This window comes from Crocuta crocuta, unplaced genomic scaffold (assembly GCF_008692635.1).
Source record: "Crocuta crocuta isolate KB4526 unplaced genomic scaffold, BGI_CrCroc_1.0 scaffold564, whole genome shotgun sequence".
NCBI lineage: Eukaryota > Metazoa > Chordata > Mammalia > Carnivora > Hyaenidae > Crocuta > Crocuta crocuta.
This window is the reverse complement of record NW_027533010.1, coordinates 1421439-1436567: the sequence shown is the minus strand read 5'-3', so window position 1 is coordinate 1436567 and position 15129 is coordinate 1421439. Positions and strand designations below refer to the sequence as shown.

General features: G+C 39.1%; 1 protein-coding gene across 9 annotated transcripts in view; it reads right to left on the bottom strand.

The window, feature by feature from the left end:
• Window positions 1-10018, bottom strand: part of CCDC150 (coiled-coil domain containing 150) — a 98023-nt gene extending 88005 nt beyond the window's left edge. For 8 of the 9 annotated variants that reach the window (XR_013330671.1, XM_077745788.1, XM_077745789.1 and 5 more), the window contains exons 1-4: window positions 9948-10018; window positions 2214-2365; window positions 338-558; window positions 38-216 (exon numbers count right to left, since the gene is read on the bottom strand). Coding sequence is in view for 7 of the 9 variants with exons in the window: in XM_077745788.1 (XP_077601914.1) it covers window positions 38-216; window positions 338-558; window positions 2214-2365; window positions 9948-9959 (564 nt within the window). In the remaining 2 variants the exon portion in view is untranslated. Of the gene's footprint in view, window positions 1-37; window positions 217-337; window positions 559-2213; window positions 2366-9947 lie in introns of those variants that run through there. The other variant, XM_077745793.1, reaches the window with a different exon arrangement.
• Between the last annotated feature and the right edge of the window lie 5111 nt (window positions 10019-15129).

Here is a 15129-nt window from a genome sequence, read left to right as displayed (position 1 = left end):
AATAGTGAGTCTGTATTTCAGAAATCTGGATTCAAACCTTGGTCTCTGAAGCAATCTCCAGGGTGGCAGTCAACCTTTGCACTTCTTCTTGTGCCTTGTCTTCTTCCTCTTTTACATCTCTTAGTTGCTGGCGCAAATTCATTACTTCAAGATGTAACAGCTTCAGGTCCTTGGTATGTTCCTCCTGTATTGCATTCAGTCGATCCTTCACAAAAGCTACCCAACAGCAGAGAAGGATTATCAAGCAGTTGAAAGAAGATAAGGAAACGAAAAGAATCATAAACTCATTAAACACCCATATAGGATCAAATTTCTGATGATTATCTTCTCTCTGTACCTGTTTTCCGTGGATTCAAATCCTTTTCAGTTTGCAGACGAAAGATGTTCATCTTCAAGGACTGGATGAGGCTTTCCAGACGGCACATTCGATTTACCAGAAACTCACAGTTCTTCCATAGAATATCTGTTTTTCCTGAACACATGACTTCATTCTGGATAGGACTAATGATGTTCTGGCTCACAGCCTCTCCTAAACATTTAGGAGCTTCCAGCTGGCCTCTGGACAAAGATCCCAATTTAATAATATTATGTAATGCAATGTTTACTATGGTAATCCCAACCAGCAGGTCAATGTAACATTTCTACCAAGAATATAAATTAGACTCCTTAGTTAACAAGCATCCATTCACTTCTCCAAATTTAAATATAGAAGGCACCATTAAGTATTGAGGATGAGACTACTGTCAGATAGATAAAGACCACTGACTTTATGGTTGTTTCTTTTAATGTGAATTTTTTGTAAACTTTTATGTGATTCCTAAAACATGATAAATCTAAATCTATAAACTAAGAATTAATGTTTATTTTTGAGAGAGAGAGAGAGAGACAGAGAGAGACAGAGAGACAGAGTACAAGCAGGGGAGGGGCAGAGAGAGAGAGGGAGACACAGAATCTGAAGCAGGCTCCAGGCTCTGCGCAGTCAGCACAGAGGCTGATGCAGGGCTTGAATCCACAAACTGTGAGATCATGACCTGAGCCAAAGTCGGACACTTAACCGACTGAGCCACCCAGGCACCCCCTAAACTAAGAATTAAAGTTAGCATGGAGACAATATACTCATATATTTTTAGAAAAATTTTAAATAAGGTCATAATAAACATTCCTATCTTTTTTTAAATGTTCATTTATTTTGAGAGAGAGAGAGAGATAGCAGAGAGGGAGAGAAAGAATCCCAATCCCAAGCAGGCTCCATGTTGTCACACACAACCCAATGTAGGGCTGGAACTCTTTAACAGTGAGGTCATGACCTAAGCCGAAATCAAGAGTTAGACACTTAAATGACTGAGCCACCCAGGTGCCCCTAAACATTCCTACTTTATTCTAACATACTCAACATCCATACAGATTTAATCTTTAAGTGAAGAATTATTCACTCTATAGGTGCTATAATACCAGTTATAATTATTTTAGGTTTTCATCAGAAACACAAAGGAAATCTGTATGTAATCTTAAAGACAATCACAGCAGTAAATTTGATATTGCCTGCTTAAGCACCCAGATTCCTCAGGCCATCGATAATCCAACTTTTAATGGCAATATCTTTTTTAGCCAAGGGGAGAAAATGCTTTTAAAGACTTAAAGCCTTTCTTTTTTAAAAATAATTTATTGTCAAATTGGTTAATGCCTTTCTTATAATTTACAATTAGTCTGGGAAAGAAAATGAAAACCATTTCAATATCATGGAGCAGGCTTAAATGTTCACCTTAACTAATATTGAAGTCTATTTTTGATTTAAAAAATAAGAACCAAATTTTTTCTAATTATACAAATAATTCCACATTTGTTTTCAATCAAGTTTTTTTTTTCTTAAGTAATTTATTGTCAAGTTGGTTTCCAAGTAACACCCAGTGCTCATCCCAACAAGTGCCCTCCTCCATGCTTCAATCAAGTTTTGAAGATGAACAGGATATCACCGTTTGTGCACCTAATTAGCACACTTTAAATATCTATTTAGGGGAATAGTGGTAGTACCTCTTACATGATAACAATTATCTTGCCATTAGTTTCCAATTAATGTTCAAATGGAAACTTTTCCTCACTTCTTTCATAAACACCTATTTCATCAGCCAAACCATTCACACTATGACTCCTTATTGATAACCAGTGAAGCAAAATTCTTCAATTTACAAAGATCTAGTTCATTTTGTTGTTACCTTCTTTCACCAAAGTCCAACATTATTAGGTCATCCCTCAGAGAACTGGTCTGTTCCTCAACTATTCTCATCCTCTGCTGAAGTACTGTGAATGTTTCAGAAGCTGTAGCATTGATGTGGGTTGGAGAGAGGACCTGCCTGGACATTTGCACCTGAGATTAAAGTCACATTATTAGTATAGTAGTATAGTAGGTTCTATTATGGTTCAAAATAGTCACTGTCCCTTTTTATGGGACAATTATACATCCCTGTCCTGTTGAGGTCAGAAATGGCCATGTGTTTTTGCTTTGGTCAACTTATGTGGGTGGAAGCTTTAAGAGCCAACTTGTCTTTCATCATCTCCTTCTTTCTCCCACTCCATGAGACAGGCAACAACCCAGACAGTGCCTGTCTCATGTGCCAAGATGAAGACATGAAGCAGAGCCATGACCTGTCCGTGACATCCATTGTGAGTGGGCAATAAACTTATGATGTTATAAGCCACTGAGATTATTGAGTAGTTTGTTATTGCATCATAATCTAATCCATCCTATCTGCTACTTTTAGACACGTACTAGGACCTATGACTTAGCTGAGGGAACTATTACTCTTTCATTACCAGCCATTGTCATTTTAACAAATTCCAACCTGGGGCACCTGGGTGGCTCAGTTGGTTAAGTGTCTGACTCTTGGTTTTGGGTCAGGTTATGATCTCACAGTTCATGAGATCGAGCTCCAAGTCTGGCTACACACTGGCAACATGGAGCCTGCTTGGAGTTCTCTCTTTCTCTCTCTCTCTCTCTTTCTCTCTCTCTCTCTCCTTCTCTCTCTACCCCACCCCACAGTCTCTCTCCTTCTCTCAAAATAAATAAAACCTATTCCAATCAACCTGTCAGAAAAAAAGTCTACACTGAGACTTCTAAGCTATTTATTTTATCTATTTATCTATTTTTTAATTTTTTTTTCAAATTTATTTCTGAGAGAGAGAAAGAGACAGCATGAGCAGGGGAGGATCAGAGAGAGAGACAGACAGACACAGAATCTGAAGCAGGCTCCAGGCTCTGAGCTAGCTTTCAGCACAGAGCCCGACACGGGGCTCGAACCCACGAACCGTGAGGTCATGACCTGAGCCAAAGTCGGACGCTTAACCAACTCAGCCACCGAGGCGCCCCTCTATCTATCTATTTTGAAGGAGACAGAGACAGTGCACAAGCAGGGTAGGGGCAGAGAGACAGCGGAAAGAGAGAGAATCCCAAGCAGGCTCTGCACTGCTACTGCTAGCACAGAGCCCACCGTGGGATTCGAAATCCCAAAACTGAGATCACGACCTGAGCCAAAACCAAGAGTTGGACACTTAACTGACTGAGCCACCCAGGCACCCCCTGAGCAACTGTTGTAAAATAAATTTACTAACTACACTGACACAGCAGTTTTAAAAATAATTTGCAAACTTAACTTCATAGCCTAGCAAAGACTCTTCTATAGCTATTGATATTAAATTTCCAGACTTTTCTCCCCAAACTGTCTAAGAGTAACTGGGAGTAGCAAGACTTTTTTGAAATATTAGTGACAAATTAGGCAGAATTAGCATAGAAGCAGTCCCAACATATAAGTGAATCATAGACCCAAAGTTCAATGACAAGGTCAACGATGGAAAGAAACTTTAAGGACATTTTCCTGCAACTCCATCCTATATAGACATTTCTATACTAACCAGCCTGCAAACCTTAAACATTACTGCAACGGTATTCCTATAGAAACATGTTCACAAAGATCCCATTTCAGATATTAGGAACACATATTTTCTCTCCTGTTTTCTGTATAATCAGATTTCTCTCCTCTCACTTCCGCGGCAGTGGAAGTGATGACTACCTCAGGTCCCAGTCACTGAAGGTCATAAGGTCATCTCCATCACTCAAGGCAAGAATTAAAGTGGGAAAACTGATGGCAGGATTTAAGGGAGCAAGAATCATGGTGGGGCCCTGCGAAAAGGAGGTGTCCATAAAGGACATGGATCTTCATCCCGAAATAGCTCTCCAATCACCTTTTATCTTCTTTCCACAGGTCTCAGAGAATGGCCTATTCTCTTTTCCTTCTTCTTTTTTTAAACTTTAGTGAGGAATAATTGAATATAATTAAATATATTTAAAGCATACAATATGATGATTTGATATAAACATACACTGTAGAATGGTTACCAAGATCAAGATAATTAAAACATTACCCCACATGGGTAATATAGTTAACTCTGTGTGTGTGTGTGTGTGTGTGTGTGTGTGTCTGTGTGTGGTAACAATGCTTAAGACCCACTTATAACTTTCAACTATACAATAGATTACTAACTATATTACCCAGCTATACATTAAATCTTCAGAACTTCTTATTTGAAAAGGTAACCTACAGAATGGTGGAAGATAATTACATGCCACAGATCAGGAGTTAATGTCCAAAATATAACTCAGTTGCAAACAAGCAAAGAATCCAAATAAAAAATGGGCAGAGGACCTGAATAGACATTTTCCCCAATGTACACACAGCCAATAGATAAATGAGAGGGTGCATTATCACTAACTATGAGGGAAATGCAAATCAGAGCCACAGTGAGTATCCACCTCACATCTCTTAGGGTAGCTATTATCAAAAAGATAGACTGCAAATGTTGGTGAAGATTTAGAGAAATGAGAAGCCTTACTCATTGTTGGTGGGAATATAAAATGGTACAGCCATTATGGAAAACATTATGGAAGTTCATCAAAAAATTTAAAAATAGAACTACCATATGATCCAGCAATCCCACTCCTTGGTATATATCCAAAGGAATCAAAGACATCATTTTTGAAGATGTGCCTCCTCACTCATGTTCATAGCAGCATTATTCAGAATAGTCAAGATAGAGAAACAACCTACATGTCCTTATTCTTCAACAGATAAATGGATAAAGAAAATATGATATATATATACATGAGTGTGTGTATGTGTATACTTAATATTATTCAGCTCTAAGAAGAAAGGAAATTCTGCCATTCACAACAACATGGATGAATCTAGAGGGCATTATGCTAAAGTGAGATAAACAAAACAAAGAAAGAAAAATACTGTCTGATATTACTTGTATGTGGAATTTTAAAAAAGGTTGAAACAGAATAGAATGGTCTGGAGGGAGGGGGAAATGGAATGATAAAGGTCAAAGGGTACAATTTTCTTTTTACTCTTATTTTAGTGCTTCTGACCAGGATTTCTCTCTTTTATTTTCCTTTAAGAAGCAGAAAGCATTTCTGACATATAATTTGAATTTTTAAAAAGATTTTCTGTTAACAATTAGCTTAAGGACACAGGGGTAAAGAAGCTCTTTATTATTAATTTCCTTCCATGCTTTCAATTTTTCCTCAAGGGAAAGACAAAGGTACATATAGATAAAGGAGTCTTTGGATATACAAAGATTTGAAGTTAGGTTCATCTAGGTTTCTGAAAAAAGCCAGATTTGGAGACTCCTGTTCATGTCACCACAAGAACCCAGATAGTGTTTCTCAGGTAATAGAAGGAAGAGCCTCCAGGAAACCAGGGCTCAGGTTAGGGAAACCACCACTAGTGTGGGGTGGGGAGAAAATGGAAGGGTAACAGTGGAGAAACACCACATGGATTTACCCTCCATTTCATTTTCTGTCATCTGCTGTCTCCTTACTGTCCACCTAGAAAAAAACCAGGCCTGACGTGAGGAGAAAATATAAAAAGCTGTTTAGTAAGGTTTGGGGTAGACATAGTTGGCTCCTTTGTTCTCTCTCTAAAAGAAGCTGAAAAGTTCACGCCCCTGGGCTTCTTTGGAATGACACACCCATAGGACACATTCTGCCCAATGAGGCTTTAGGCAAAAAGTTTGCAAGGAGCTTCTGGGAAGGATTTTGTTTTTCCCATTAAAAAAAACCCTGAAGTGATGGCTCCTGTCCTTTCCTTCCCCATATGAGGACCAGAGTTTTGAGAGCTTTCTTTCAGTTAGCCATGTAGTACCTTACTTTTAAATACAAATAAAGAGCTAGGGATCACCAGCATCTGAGAAACACAAGGAAAAGGCCAAAGAAGCTCAGATTAGCCTTTCTTTTCTTTTTTTTTTTTTGCAAAACTAGTAACATCCAATCTGCTTACTTAAGAAAAAGAAACTTTTTCTTTTGTTTTAATCACTTTTTTCTGCTGCTTGCAACAAAACTAACTGATACACAGTAGTCCCAGGCAATAGCTGGTGGAGAAACAAGTAAAAGGAGGCCATAAAAGAAATGACAAGCAGTGCCAGGAAGTGGGGGAAGGACAACTGCCCTAGCGACTTGTGAGGCGGAGGTAGCTGGTTATAATATAAAGGATGGTCCCTATTAATTTATACCAGAAGCCAAGCACAAAATACTAATGCAAACATTAGTCTATTTTGGGGGAAAAAATACAGGAAATGGAATGCAAGTTTCCCCACATATTTCGAATGGCATACAGGATGCCACCTAAAATGTTTGCATATAATTGTTGAAAAAAATCACAGTGTTGCTGACATGTCCCTAAGGTACCATGATATGTATAAAATGCTCTCATTTACTTTACAGTATGTAGGCTATTTTCGCCATAAAAACAAAATGGAAAACAATTCAAATTAAACTGCTTCATTTAAAAAAAAAAAAAGGAACTCACTATATGTTTGAATAAAAATTTGATTTCATCATCATTCACACCCACCTGATCTACACTGAAGCTACTCAGGCTTATGGAGAGAGGAAAAAAAATAAACAAAAAGGAAGAAACAAACTTGGCCCCCAGACTCTGAGGGGAAAGAGATTTACAGAAAATTCACCCTAAGGAAGGGAAGACTGAGGTGCCTGGGACAGACTGGTGGCGCGCAGGGCATAAAGCTTCTTAGTGAACATGGCAGTGTTCTTGAAATATTCTCTTAGTGAATCACTGATGAGCATGTTCAAGTCATCCAAGAAGTCGACTGGAAAGCTAAACAAGCCAATCTACCCTTTGGAGATTAAAAACAGGTCCCAGACTTAGCTGAAAACCATCCCTCCACAAACCTTCACTGCAATGGGGGGGGGAATGTCAGGGTCAGGTAAGCCCAAGCAAGCGAAGACGGAAGCAATGGTAGATGAATAGCAAGAGCAAGACAGCCTTAATATCCACCATGGAGAGTCCCTGAGTACCTGGAAGCCTGTTAAAGAAAGAGTGGGGTAACTACCTGGGATCCAGTCAATCTGCCGAGCTGGGAGAGATTCTCATTTTCACTGCAGTTACTCACCCCTGTCTTTTCTCCCTCATTTGGCAGGCTCTAACAACAATCCACTTGGCAGACCCTTTCTAAAGTCCTATCTTAAAAGCTCATGGTCTACAAAAAATAAACTTTTTGAGTTTCTAAGTCTTACAAGAAAAGAATATCGCTTTAATTGCTTCTATTGTAGCAAAGAGACGATGGCTTGACTTATGTGTGCTTTCCTGTTTTTGAAAAGGTGTAAATATCATTGAATGTAGTCTTGAACCTAAGTCCTGATACTTGATTGTAACAATAATAAAATCACTGAGGTGCAAACTTTTGGTTTTAAAAACGTTCATTCATGGCTACTTTTAAAAATGTATTATTATCAAATCAATTTAGGAAGAGTATATCTCAGGAACTCCTAAGTAGGTTACCTCACTGAAAGGATGGCATGAATAAGACTAATGTCATAAGTAATATCCTCATACAAGCCAGATGACTGAAAAGGGAAACTTTGGGGAGCCTGACTGGCTCAGTTGATGGAGAATGTGACTCTTGATCTTGGGGTTGTTAGAGTCCCACACTGGGTATACAGATTACTGAAAAATAAATTCTTAAAAAAAAATAGGGACACTTGCTTCAGTGGACATAGGCTCCATTCCTACACCTGGCAATAGGTACAACTATACGCTGTCAGTTCTAAAATAACAGGCCAGGGACTTGATGTTATTACAACCATTGGAAATTAATGTGTTCAGTAATATTGTCTTCATTAAGTCATAAAGCCAACAAACATCTCCCAAATGCCTACCATGAGTTGGATACTGTTATAGGCACTGGGAAATACAGCAGTGAACAAAACAGACAAAATTCCTTGCCCTCGTGCAGCTTATATTCCAACTAAGGAACACAGGCATAAAGTAAAACACATAGTTTGTTCATTGGTGGAAATGAACAAATTGGTTTCCTCATAGTGCAATGAGGAAAATAAAGTAGGAAAGAGGAAAGGACAGGAGTGGTGCTGGTTTTCATTTTAAACAGACTGATCAAAGAAAGCCTCATTGAGATGTTATTTGGGCAAAGACAGTGAAGGAGGTGGAGGAGCGAGTCGTGACAGAGAAGTCCAGAAAGATTCAACAGTGAGTGCAGAGATCTTCACAAACAGTAAGGAGGGAAGTTTGGCTGGAGAGATTAAGTGAAGAGAACTATAGGGGGTGAGGTCAGAAGGTAATAAAGGGACTAGACCATATCAGGCCTTAAAGGCTATTGTAAAGATTTGGTCTTTACTCTCAGTGATTCTCAGAGCCATTGGAGGGTACAGAGCTGAGGAGTGCTGTGATCTAACTTACTGTTTTTACCTGATCACTCCGGATACCCTCCCGCGATGCTAGGTGGACAACCAAAGAAGTAGGAAGACCAGTTGGGAAGCTGCTACAATAACCCAGGCAGGTGGTGCCACGGACTAGGACCAGGTTGATAGCAACAGAAAAGCAACAAGTGGTCAGAGTCCAACCATATTTTAAAGATTGGTTTTGCTGATGAATTAGATATGAAATTTGAGAGCAAGGAAGCAACTGGAAGATGGTGCTGCCGTTCATTTAGACAAGGGAAGCCTGTCAGAAGAATTAGCTTTAGTCAGAAGACTGAGTTGTTTTGGAAAGGTTAAATTTAAAACGGGAAAGATGACTAGCACATGACTGAACGTGTAGATAACAGAGTTCAGGGGAGAGTTGTGAACTGGAGATCTAAATTCTGAAATTCGCAACACACATGTGGCTTGTAAAGCCGCAAGACTGGCTAACGGAGAACAGGAAGGATTTAGGGACCTAGTCCTGGGTGCCCCAAGACCAGCAAATCAGGGACATGAGGAGTGTGTGGGTGTTCAAGCCAGACTGTGAGCTTCTCCACAGTAGGGTCAGATTAATCTCTATCTTCAGAGCCTAGCACAGTGTACGGGACATGGTGGGTGGCAAACAAACAAGAGGAAAATTCAGAAAAATTTAACGAACATGTATTCTGTCAGGTACTGAGGAAACCAATGAACGAAAGCCAATTCCTGACAGCTGCATTCTAATAATCAGATNAATTCAGAAAAATTTAACGAACATGTATTCTGTCAGGTACTGAGGAAACTTCAATGAACGAAAGCCAATTCCTGACAGCTGCATTCTAATAACCAGATCAGGGAATACAACAGGTGACAATAATTAAAAACAAACAAACAAAAAGGTCAAAATGGCTTTCCTAGGAACCAATAACCTCCAGCCTAACATATAAAGAAAAGGTGGTGTTGGGGCTTCTCTGGAGGCCCTCCCTGGTGGCCAGGCCAATGCAAACTTAGTTCCTAATGGTTTCCACTCAAGCGCAAAAACGCCATAACTTAGGGTCCCGAGGGCAAGACTAAACTCTGCCAGGGAGAAGAAAGGGCAAAAGGCAGAGGTGACGGTGGACTTATCTGAGCTGCCAGCTCTCCCTAGAAGGCCCAGCACCTCCGTTCCCCGATTAAGTCCTCGCCACAGTCGCCTTACCCCACAGTCCATCCTTCCGCCAGTAGCTCCGTCCCGCAGCAGGTAGCCGGGTTTCCATGGAACTAACAGCGCTTTAAACTAACCCGCTCCGGTGCGGTAGCTCCTGTACGCAAGCGCATCCGTGGCGGCGCATGCCGGGAATTGCAGTTTTCCCGGCCCAGGAGGGCCCTCCGCCGGGGGCGGGACCCAGGCCGGAATCCCGCGGGGCTCACAGAAGGCGCAGCCCCGTGACCCGGATGACGACAGGGCTCCATTGTGCTCGCGAGCGAGGCATGCCGGGATATGTAGTTTCCTCCCACTCCCCTCTCGGATTGTCCAGTTCACTTTGCAGAGTCAGTGGTCTCAACCTGGTGAGCGTGCGGCGCTTGGGTAATTTGGCAAACACACCTTGTAACAGGAGAAGTCCATGACTAGGAAATGTTTTAGTTTTAGGAGAGCTAAAGTATCAGGTAACTTCTGAACGATAAGAAACTAAAACGGGCTTTGTAATGAGCATTAAAAAAATGGTAAAAATACAAAGCTCAAACATTCTTCTCTTGAAGGAAGAACCAGGAACCTCTTCATCCTAGTCCGTGGCCAGGCGGAGAGTAAAACGCATGTTTTCTGCTCTCTTGTCTTTTATCAGCAGAATCTATTTCTTGACTTGTGAACCGGGAAGTGAATAGGTATTTCTAAGTATGACTGTAAATAGCTAAGAAAGAAGAAAGCTTTGAAAATAATGCTGCAGCCATTTCAGAGTTGTTTTGCTGTAAGAGTGGGAACTCACACTTAACGAGAAGCCTTCTACAGTGAAAAGACCACGCGGCTTTGCATCTAGGTAGCTGAAGAGAACACCTGTTACCACCATAAGGGCAATTAATGCGTTTCTCTTGTCTCCTTGGGGGCACAGCTGAGAATAACTTTAGCCCTCAAATGAATGCAGTCAAATTCCAGATGAGTCCTCATTTGCTAAGCAAGTGCTTGACTCAAATGATCTGGCTATTTTGATAATTCTGAGAGCCAAGCTTCAACATGAAATAGAAAGAATGCCTATCAAACCACAGCTGTAAGATGTATTCATTAAACCGTGAGCCCATCTGGTAAAAGAGAAATGAGCACTGCATACATCATTCAGGTGAAGGGGCCAAATAAAGCTTTTAATAGGAAAGGTGGGAGAGTACTTTAGAGCATCAGCACAAAGAGCCAATTATTCTCTCGGTATGTACATTTTCAATGATGTCTGATTTACCTGTGGAGATGAACGAAATGTGTATGCACTCCACAGATATCCATCCACACTCTTCAGTGTAATGAGCATTTTTACCTTCCTGAATTCGCATATTAAGCAACTGTCAGGGAGCCGATTGATTAAGTTTATTGTTTTTCATTTCTTTTCCTTGTTTTACCATCTGACAAATCATATAAGAACTTATATCAAGCAATTACAAAGTTAAAGAATCTGAATTCTTCAATAAACTAATTCATCTGCTAGAGAATCAGTCTTGGATACCTGAGAATTCATTATATAAAAAGTCTGTTTTTATTCTTTTAAGTGCCTAAGCATATTGATTTTTTTCTGATTTCACTCTTGATTTTCAGGTGATAAATGGCTTTTATATTTCTTGACCCAGTGATAAAACAGTCTTTTCAGCCATGGAAAGCTCGAGATTCCATGAAAATGATATCCTCTCTCACTACAATACCACATTAGACTTCTAATTGATTTTCTGATCACCCTTCCCAATGCCACCTTCATACATCTACGAAAATGATCTCAAACATTACAGTTGACCCAATTACAACATGGGGGTTAGCGGCACTGAAACCCCACGTGTTCAAAAATTCATGTGTAAATTTTGATACCCCAGAAATCTTAATAGTCTATTGTCGAAGCCTTACCAATAATATAGTTGATTGACATATTTTCTGTTTTTATAATAATGTAAGTTAAAGAAAAATGTTAAGAAAATCATAAGGAAGAGAAAAAACATCTACAGTACTACAGTGTATCTATTTTAAAAATCCGTATGTAAGTGGACCCATGCAGTTCAAACCCATGTTGTTAAAAAGTTAACTATAAATCCAATGATCTCAGTTTCTTGCTTAAAACCATTAATAGGGACGCCTGGGTGGCCCAGTCTTTTTGCATTGGACTTCAGCTCAGGTCATGATCTAATGGTTTGTGAGTTTAAGCCCTGCATTGGGCTCTCTGCTGTCAGCACAGAGCCTGTTTCAGATCTTCTCTTTCCCTCTCTCTCCTTGCCCCTCCCCCACATGTGTGTGTGCACTGGTCTCTCTTTCTCTCAAAACTAAATAAAAACATTAAAAAAACCTCATTTAGTAGTTCTCCCTTTGAACTAGTAGCTTTCCACTGGACAGGATGAAACAAAAACTACTTATGACTTCAGCCTAATCCACTAGCCACATCTGCACCTGGTCACCCCAAAAAACCTTGAATTCAAGCGTACCAGCATCTTTTTGTGCCTGCAGGCTCTGTATCCTCTGCCAGGCATGCTCTTCCTCTAGTCTGTCTGGTGAACCCAATGGAAATTTAACCTCTTCTGCGAAGCCATTCTATTCCCTCCCACAGTTTACTGCACTGCATTATAATTGTCAGTGTGTCTAATCTCCCCTTAATTAGGCTGTAAGTTAAAGACAGGAGTTTTGTTCTTATTTTGAGCGTATTATTTTCAACACCAGGCACAATGCTTGGTAAGTCTTCTTTATTAAGTGAGTGAATTAATGAGTGAAACTGGAATGCTTCTACCGACAGAGGCTATTTCTCAGTCTCTTGACTGTATATACATATATTTATTTATTTACATTTATATTTAATTTATCTATATATTTATGAATATATATTTCTATTTGTAGGCCAAAAAAAGGTAAAGAAAGCATCTGCTTTCTTCCAAAGCTGGCAATGATTTGCCATTGTGATTACAAAAATGATAGCAAAGTTACTCACAACCACTTCTCTGAGATTGGAAATGTATTCTGAGGATTAGAGAAATGCAAACACAAAAACTCAAAGTTTTCATATCTTGTTGGTACAGCTGAGCAACAACAGCAAGTTCACTAACTGGTCCAACACTTTATGTGTGCAGTCCATACCTTTTGGTAAAGTATTGACTCTCTGTAGAGAGATTAGAATTTGAAGGAGTCTTGGATTTTTCAATGAACTGGTGCTTTAGCTCAGGGCTGGGAAAATAAATCTGTTATTTGAATCAGCCTAGAGTAACAACACTTGTTTATAAAGTCTCTGTCACTTAGTTTTACCAGCTAAATGTGGCCAAGTAGCTTTTCGCATTGTTCTATTGACCAAATTTAAGAACAATCAAGGTTATGGTGATATTGTTGTAGCTGTATTTTACACTTCCTAAAATTATGATTCTCTTTTTGTCTTAATAAGATGATACAAACTCAGCAAGGGGAAGAAACATGTTCTTAGACAATTCTTTAAATTGGCTCATGCAGATCAACTGCCTAATATTTCCAAAATTTTCTGATTGCATCATAGCAATACCAGTATGTATCACCTATTGAATTGGTACTTTGTATTTATTGTCTCACAAGATCCTGTGCAAGCTTAAGATGTAGCTGTATTCCCATAGGAGGAGGTTGCTGAGATTTGGAAAGTTAAATAACTTACGCAGGCCCATGAAGCCAGTGAGTGACAGAATGGTTATTGGGACTTGGGTCTATCTGTCTTCAAAGTCCTGCTTTTCAATTTGATTCTGTCTTCTACACATTTTGACAACAGTGGGTCAAGAAAGAAATTTCAGCATCTAACTATAAGATAAGAAATACATGTGAAAAGAAAATAAGGGAAATCTATGTATTTACATGGGAAGTTTCTAGGGTACATTTTAAATGAAAAAAGCAAGGTGCATGGAAACTGGAGATAAGAATATTGTATTTGTATAAATAGGTGCTGAAAGGACACACAAGAAGCCAGGAAAATTAATACCTTTTATTACCTCTGCTGGTAGGGTGATCGTATAATTTTTAATCTTACCCAAGATATTGTTTACAAACTTTTTATTATGAAATAATTTTAGATTTATGGAAGGGCTGCAAAAACAGCACAGAGAGTTCCCGTATCCCCTTCACCCAGCTTTCACCACTTAACCTCTTACATAATCATGCCACAATGATCAAAACAAAGAAATTAATACTGGTATGATACAATTAACTAAATGACAAACTTCATTTGAATTTCATCAGTTTGCCCACTAATGTCCTTTTTCTGTTCCGGGATACAATCCAGGATTTTACTTTGCATTTACTTGTCCTGACTCCTTCCTTGGCTTTTGTCTTTCATGACCTTGAGATTTTTTGAAGGCTGCTGGTCGGTTATTTTTTTTTAAATGTCCCTCAATTTGGGCTTGTCATGATTTCTCATGATTAGAATACCATTGAAGTGATGTTGTGCACGTCTTAGGTGTATCAGGTCTGGGGTGCCACAATGTGTAGGTCTTATAACTTAAAGTTAAGGCCCATCACTTGTTTAGGTGATGTCCACCAGATCCAGTAAAATCTTACTATGTTTTTCTATGTACTGCTATTAAATATATTTGGGGGAGATACTTTGAGGCTATGCAAGTATCCTGTTTCTCCTTAAACTTTCACTCACTAATTTTAGCTGGTTTTTCTCACCAGGAGCAGTTATTATGGTATGCGTAACAGTGACTCTCCATATTCCTCATTATTAATTGGAATTCTTTTGTAGGGAAAAACTGTATGTTTTTCCCCCATTTATTTATTCAGATTTGCTCATTTGTTTATTTATATCAGTGTGAGCTTATGAATATTTGTTTTGTTCTTTGGGTTATAATTCAAAACTGTCGTCGTTTTATTGCTCTAGCAATAAAATTGTTCTAGCTTCAGAGATCTGAAGGAGCTGCTATCCCCCCCTTCCTTTTTTTTTTGAGCACTTCCTTACTTTTTGTCACTGCAAAATTTCCAGGCTCATCTTATATTTTCACTGCCTGACCATAGATTCAACCACTTTTCCAAGAAGCCCTGTTTCTTTTTATGAAGGAATGGTATTTAAAATCTAAATGCTAGGGTATTACGGCTGACAGTTCCTCTCAAAACACACAGATAGGAAATACATGTTTATATACCGACCCATGCATATACATACATATCTATATTTCTGTATCTCTTTGTACATATATTTGCATATATATAAATAAACAAA